The sequence below is a fragment of the Coptis chinensis genome, chromosome 1 (assembly GCF_015680905.1).
Source record: "Coptis chinensis isolate HL-2020 chromosome 1, ASM1568090v1, whole genome shotgun sequence".
NCBI lineage: Eukaryota > Viridiplantae > Streptophyta > Magnoliopsida > Ranunculales > Ranunculaceae > Coptis > Coptis chinensis.
The window spans coordinates 5,081,666-5,088,406 of NC_141456.1; the positions used below are offsets into that span (position 1 = coordinate 5,081,666).

At 35.8% G+C, this 6,741-nt stretch overlaps 1 protein-coding gene across 3 annotated transcripts; it reads right to left on the reverse strand.

Annotated features, from left to right (window-relative positions):
• Window positions 1–405: 405 nt before the first annotated feature.
• On the reverse strand, window positions 406–6,474 carry LOC147521557 (isoprenylcysteine alpha-carbonyl methylesterase ICME-like). 3 transcript variants are annotated; one of them, XM_086573831.1, is made up of 11 exons: window positions 6,001–6,472; window positions 5,265–5,341; window positions 4,835–4,904; window positions 4,654–4,734; window positions 4,240–4,314; window positions 3,126–3,227; window positions 2,901–3,041; window positions 2,395–2,460; window positions 2,172–2,315; window positions 1,189–1,279; window positions 406–843 (listed from the first exon to the last, which is right to left on the reverse strand). In XM_086573831.1, the coding sequence occupies exons 1-11, from the start codon at window positions 6,360–6,362 to the stop codon at window positions 682–684; spliced, it is 1,371 nt and encodes a 456-aa protein (XP_086429957.1). In that variant the 5' UTR covers window positions 6,363–6,472; the 3' UTR covers window positions 406–681. The 3 variants fall into 3 exon arrangements, with proteins under 3 accessions (XP_086429957.1, XP_086430020.1, XP_086429990.1); XM_086573894.1 differs by having other exon boundaries at window positions 5,265–5,336; window positions 6,001–6,318; XM_086573864.1 differs by lacking the exon at window positions 2,901–3,041 and having other exon boundaries at window positions 6,001–6,474.
• Between the last annotated feature and the right edge of the window lie 267 nt (window positions 6,475–6,741).

Below are 6,741 nucleotides of genomic sequence, written 5' to 3' on the forward strand. Positions count from 1 at the left end.
CTTCCCCCAGCCTCGAGAACATTGTAATACTTCAATTTTTATGGCCTAGAGTTCATTGTAATATTTTTGTGGAAGATTTCTCTATCAAACCTTGAAGAAGTTGACAAATGCCATGGAATGCTTTAATGGCAAGAAACTCCAGTGAAAATTGTACCAACTCCCTTGTGCATCAAACACACCCTACGCTGATTAAAGACAATTGAGTAATACCAAAAATCAGATGAGCAAGGCTTAGGGAGGTGAGATGCAAAAGATAGAGCCTAGAGGTACAGCTAAAAAAACAATGCACCCATTTGCTGACTGCAAAATTTTGGTTACCTTCAAGTAGAACTTATTATAAAGGCAAAATATAAGAGCGCTCTGGAAACCTAATCACTATTTCTACTTTATAAACACATCAGCTACTTGTGGGGGGAATAAACTGTCTATTCGGCTTGCTCAGTAATAATAACAAATTAAGCAATCCCAAAACACGATTGAAATCAATCATGAAGATGAGATAAGCTCTGAAGTATGGACTTACTGCAGTCAGACACTATATGGGTACAACAGGCCGGTATACACTAAATGGAGTGGAAAACTGAGAAAACTATGGGAGGCACAATACTAACTGATCTCACAACATATACATTATACAAACACCTATCGAAAGGTGAGGATTAATATTGATACTCAAAATGCTCAGAAGGGGCTTATTTTGCGAGCTAATTGCAACATGAATTCAGGAACAAGGCGCTTTATTGGAGTTGTAAAGGAATTTTTGGCAGGAGCTTCTGTGTCACCAGCGTGAATGATAGAAAGTAAGTCCTCGAGCAGCTCGTCTTTTCCACCTCTCAACGGATCCTGCAATAGTAAAATTCTGTTACGTGTGTATCCAAATAACAAAGCATGTTATGAAGTACTACACATTCATGCTAGCAAGTGCCCCTGGCTGATCAGCAGGACTGCAGATATATGTCATCATCACCACGGTCCATGCCTTAAATCCAATTAGTAGAGCCTCTAACATGGATCCTCATTTTCTACTAATTTCTACTTATAAGGCTATAACCTAAATCGAAGTATGTATTTTCATATCTAAGCATACTGCTTTTATATCTGGACAAAGAAAAATGTGAGAATGCATTGCTCACAACTAACTTGCAACTAAGAAAAATGAAGAACGAGCCTTTCATATTGACCTTTTACCTGAAGAAACAAATCTGTGTGCGTTTTTCCTTTGTACAAAATCAATTCAACCTGAGCCCCAACTCTTTGAAGAGCATCAGCAAATGTTTCACTGCATAAAAAATGCATTACTACTTGCTAATAGCATGTAAAACTCTGAGCAATCACTCAACTGAAAGTAGAAGAGGTCAATATAGCAATTATGGATAAAAGCAGAGATGGACTTCTAAACCAGAATGAGAAGTTACAACAGAATTCCATTTTTCACTACTTGCGACAGTACTTGGCAACAAAAAGGGGTCAAAATTAGTTCATAAACAGCGTTTGTACAGTCCAAAATGCAGTGTATATCTCTAATGTCCATCATTACACTTCGGGGATTCTTAGCAATTTTAATAATGAAAATTTGATATTCTTTGAAAACGATCACAAACTGTTTATAAGGCCACCTAATTAGTAAAGGATTAAAACTCCTTGACATTGTGCTCATTGTCTAATAGTGGATTCGTTTTAGATACTGTTGTCCAATATAAGTAATAACCTCTGACACTTCATAAAACTCGTCTCATGCTACAAAAAAAATTGAAGAGCAGGAGAGGAGTCATATCTCGACAACAAGAATCTTACGGCACTTCAGTACAATCATATGGCAATTATGGGATTGGGAAGAGTGCAGTATTAATCAATCAGATAGTTGAACAGTGTAGAATTTATTTTCCCATCGTCATCTACCATCACTAGAATTTGGTGTATTAGTTTTGGAATCCCAACCTTAAGTGGGATGGTCACTTAAACAGTATCAGAAATTAAGTTTGCCTTACATGCTTAAATCAATGCTCAAACTATTCTCATTGTGGATCTGTGTGAATTGAAAAGATGCATTCATGATAAGAAACTTATCAAAGAAACTTTATAATATAAGACATTCCTAAAAATGCATAACAAAATCCTACTTGAAATAGAACATAAATAGTACTCGCACTTTACAGAGACAAGAATAACACCTGGCATCGGATGGTATGGAATAATCTGAAGTTCCATGTAAAAGGACAATACGAGGCAGGAGAGAAACTGCATTTTTCATAATTGGGTCCTGTACCATTACTTCAGGAGAAAACCTCCGCAAGGATTCCATCCCTTCCATTATGCTGTTATGACCTTTTGAAGTGTCAGTGCCAAAGAAAGTAATAATTAATAGAATTCATGAGTACAGATGACTGTCAATACCTGAGAAAGACAGAACGATATAAGCCTCGTCCATGGAAGTGATCTACTAAGTTAAATATGTTGTACCTGTTAAAAGAAGTAAAATTGGAAATACACACAAGTAGAAAGCAAAAGTGAAAACAATAGAATCAAACAATCCACCAGAGGTAATGAATGCAAGTATGCAACTGCAAAGAAAACATGATCTATGTCATTGGTATAGCGTTTGTTGTTTTCTTGTTGTAGTTGTTGGTAGCATCTAAGATCTTCTCAACACGAGTAGATCGAGTAGAGACTACAATCTTGTTAACCATTGAAGCTTGTTTAGCTACTAAAAACCAGATCATAATTTTGAAGACAAAGCATACTGCCACAGTAAGCCTTTCTCAAATGACAGTGTCACAAAACTTCAGTCCTTAGGGTAGATTTTGGATTGTTAGCATTGTCTAGTTCTATCAGTTCTTATGGGGATTCAGTAAGAATATGTAATCATATCCTCCATATCATGCCAAACCAACAATAATTACCCTCCAGAGATACCAAAATAAGCTTTTATCTGGGACACACTCCATGACACACTCTCTCCTTCATCACATTCCTTGATTGCCTGTTCCATAAGAGCACATGCAGCTATATGTGCACCTGCTGACTGCCCCACTAAATAGATCCTACAAGAACAAGTGAACAACCACTACTAAACATTAAAATATTAGCATATAAGTTACCAAATATAAGACACATAAAGTGGTTACCTATTAGGATCACCTCCATATTCAGCAATATTATTGCAGACATATGAAATCCCTTCGGAAGTATCTTTCACCATATCACTGATTGTCCCCTGGGGAAAATTTCTGTACACAACAACAACCACGACATCTTTGCACATGAATAGAAGGTAGAAACATCTATTCGTAAACATAGTTAACAGTCTTAATCATATATGAGCAAGGATCCAAAATAATACAAGAAAAGGTTCCTCATGCCAAATTCCAATGGGTAGTTAGTTATATTCTGAAAGCAAATAGAAAGCATTAAACTATTAACATAATTAAGAGGCCAATAGTAGGCGCCTAGGCGGATAAGGTCTATAAAGTGGGTCGGAGCTAGTTGATAGTTAACCACAGATCAGAAGAGAAGACGGCGGACGAAAGAAGAAGCTATAATTTAGAAAGATAACAACAATCCTAGATCAGTTGATAACTTAATTTCATGATAGTTTTAGGCATGACCACTTAAACCACTATGGCTGAACCGCCTTTCAAGTTGTTACATATGCATGTTTGTGGAGGTGGGTGCTTTTGCCACATCAGAGGTTAGTTGTGACTTGTGAACTAAGTTACATTGACACGGATACGAAGTGTCTGACTGGCACGGCGAAATATAAAAAATTAAGGTATATCACATACAATATGTGTCTGTGTGTGTCCAACACGGACACGTGGATACGTATCCGACATTGATTGTTTTTTTAAATATGGCATGTCCATGTAATTGAACTTGTGAACATTGAGGATTTAGCTGGTACATTTGTTAAACAACAATTTAACTCTATGATAGCAAAGTCTTATTGTCTTTAGAAAAATAATTAAAAAAATAAAAAAATTAATTAATTAAAAAAATGATACAAAAAAAACAATAAAGTGTATAATCAGGTTATACTACACATATTCTCAATGTTAATACTGTAACCAAAAGGATTAGAAGATTCATGCCAAATTAAGTTGGTTAGTATCTGGAATTTTCCACATGCCTAGGTTGTGTCATGGTATAATATGGATGTAACTATGTAAAGACTGTTACGTGCATTTTGGGTACAGCATGCAACTGATAACATCCCTACTGTTACGTGCATTTAGAGATCACCTGTAATCTATGCACGCAACAATAACATCTCTTTCTGCCAACCGTCTCCCTAAAAGAGAACCCCATGCTTTATACCTGTAGAAGAAAATGTCAATAAGAGTTTGACCAAAACTATCAGTTTGAGGTATTGAACTAGGTGGATAAAATGCCAGAAGACTGTTTATGCAAATGTTTTAAAGCCTACAAGTAACATCTTCATCATTTTTCCCTGTAAAGAAAAGCCTCAGATTCAATTTTAATCTTTTAAGTACGAAATACATTTTGGTTCTTCATTCTCAGGTATACCATCCATAACAGTTCTGGATTGAGATTCCTTATTAAACATGTACATTTACTTTTTAAATATTTTCCTCAACTCCACATAAGTCTTAAACTAAAAGAAATTCAACCCACAATTTCAAGAAAAGTGCTTACCCAATAATCCATGCTCCACCAGTTACAAATGCAACGACTGGCTTTTGTCCTTCACAATTTACAGGTAGATACAGATCAAGCCTATAAAAACATTGAATAATTAGTTTTGAGGGAATCCACTCAATAGTTTGTGTCCGATCAGTCCAAATAGATAAAGTACAGAAAATCGTTAAAGCTGTACCTATTTCTTGGTTGTTCTCCATAAACTATACTTCTGCGGACCTGACTTGAGAAGAAATAGTAGTATCCAACTGCAAATGACCACAGAATTCTGTTAAGCTCTGAAAAAATGTGGACTATGCGGTAATCTAAGATATGAAAACTATAATGAATTTCCATTTCATTATGTTGCATAGGTGGCTTTAGTATGCAGGGGGCATAAATAAGACCACCACATTTAGATAGATTCTAGAAAGATGCAGCCTACGAAAAACTAAATGTTGCACTCCCCATCCCAATTTATCTTCTCTCTCTGTTTCTCTTATTCTTATTAAATTTTGCTTACTGAATTCCAGTAAAAGCAGCCTTAAAACCCAATTCTTGAAATAAAACTTCATAACTAACTTGGCACAATGCCACATTAAAAGTAACAGGCAGAAATTCCACATTACCTTGCAGAAAACCTGGCATTAGAAGCATGGCATAACAGCCAAGCGCAAGAAACTTTATGATCCACCTATAGCCTACCCTGAAAGAAAATAAATGATCAAAATGCATTTCCAGAAACAAGACAAAAGTATGTAGCAGGTTACAACTACAACACAACTGCGTAAAAGAGGACCATTGATTATCTTTGCGCTAGAACAATATCATTCAATCTGTTACAATCCTATATAAAAAATAAGTAAAAAGCATATAATGAAAAGTAACGAGTACAACTATCAAAGCTAAGGTAAGTATGATTTACTATGTTTGGCCAAATATATGAGCACCTATTCTGGGACTGTTCTTTTGCCGACGCAGTTTGACAAACCTCTTTGGCCAGCTTTTATGTAGTGCACATGATGGGATATTTTCAGAGAGCTTGCCCACTGCCCACATCACAGCAAATTATAATTTCTTTGTAGAAAGACTAAAATGCGCAAAATGCCACAATCCTTAGAAAAATAGTACAGCACTTGGACGCCATGGTTGTAAACTCTAATGAACATTGTAACTCATTTTAATTTCAACATGAACAGATAAACATAAACTAATTATAAGTTCTAACAGTGTTCACATACCAATTCAAGCTAAACTAACAAAACAGCCAAAGCCCCAAATGAAATTCAAGTTCTACAAATCAACTAAACAAACTTTATACAAAAAAAAAAAAAACAGATTAGAGAAAAATAGTAGTAGGATTACCCAAGGTATCGTAAGAGCGTAAAAGTAAGGCGAGTTAGCAAAAAAGTCTCCGCAGCAGCATGCCCAACATCTCTTCTAAAAGACTGTTGTCGAGAAAGTTGAGGAGAAAAAGAAGCATTACTAGGACCCTTTCTTCTTCTCTGTTGGTTTTGAGTACTAGTACTAAAACTGCTGTTAACAAAGTTAGAATCTTTAGACAAGATGGGCAATTTTTCATCATTGAAAGAAGAAGGAAGAAGTGTAACAGAAGAAGATTGCTTCTCTTGTTCTTGTTCTAGTCTTCTTAATGACATTGTTTCTGTTGTTTTGTCTTGTGTTGAAAGAGAATGAGAGAATGAATGTGTGGGTTGATATTGCATCATTGAGAATGAGAGAACTGGAATGTTTGTTTTGGACAAGAAAAATGGACAAGTCTGGAGAAAGTGAAAAATGGGTATGTGACTAAGCGTTTTTTTAGTCTGCCCACCATTTTGTGCCATGTGTTCGTCGCTTTTCTCATTTGTTAACTATAAGATGGGGATTGGCGGCACGTAATGACGTGTTGTTATGTGAGTTTGCAACTTTGATTTTGATGTGTTGGTCATTTTGTGTGTAACAAAGTGGGTACAGAAATCATACAGACGGTCATTTTGTGTGTAGCAAAGTGGGTACAGAAATCATACAGAGGACATTCCAGCAACTTTGTATAAGCGGATTTGGTCATTAAAGGTGCCTAACAAGATTCGATTTTTTTCTATGGCA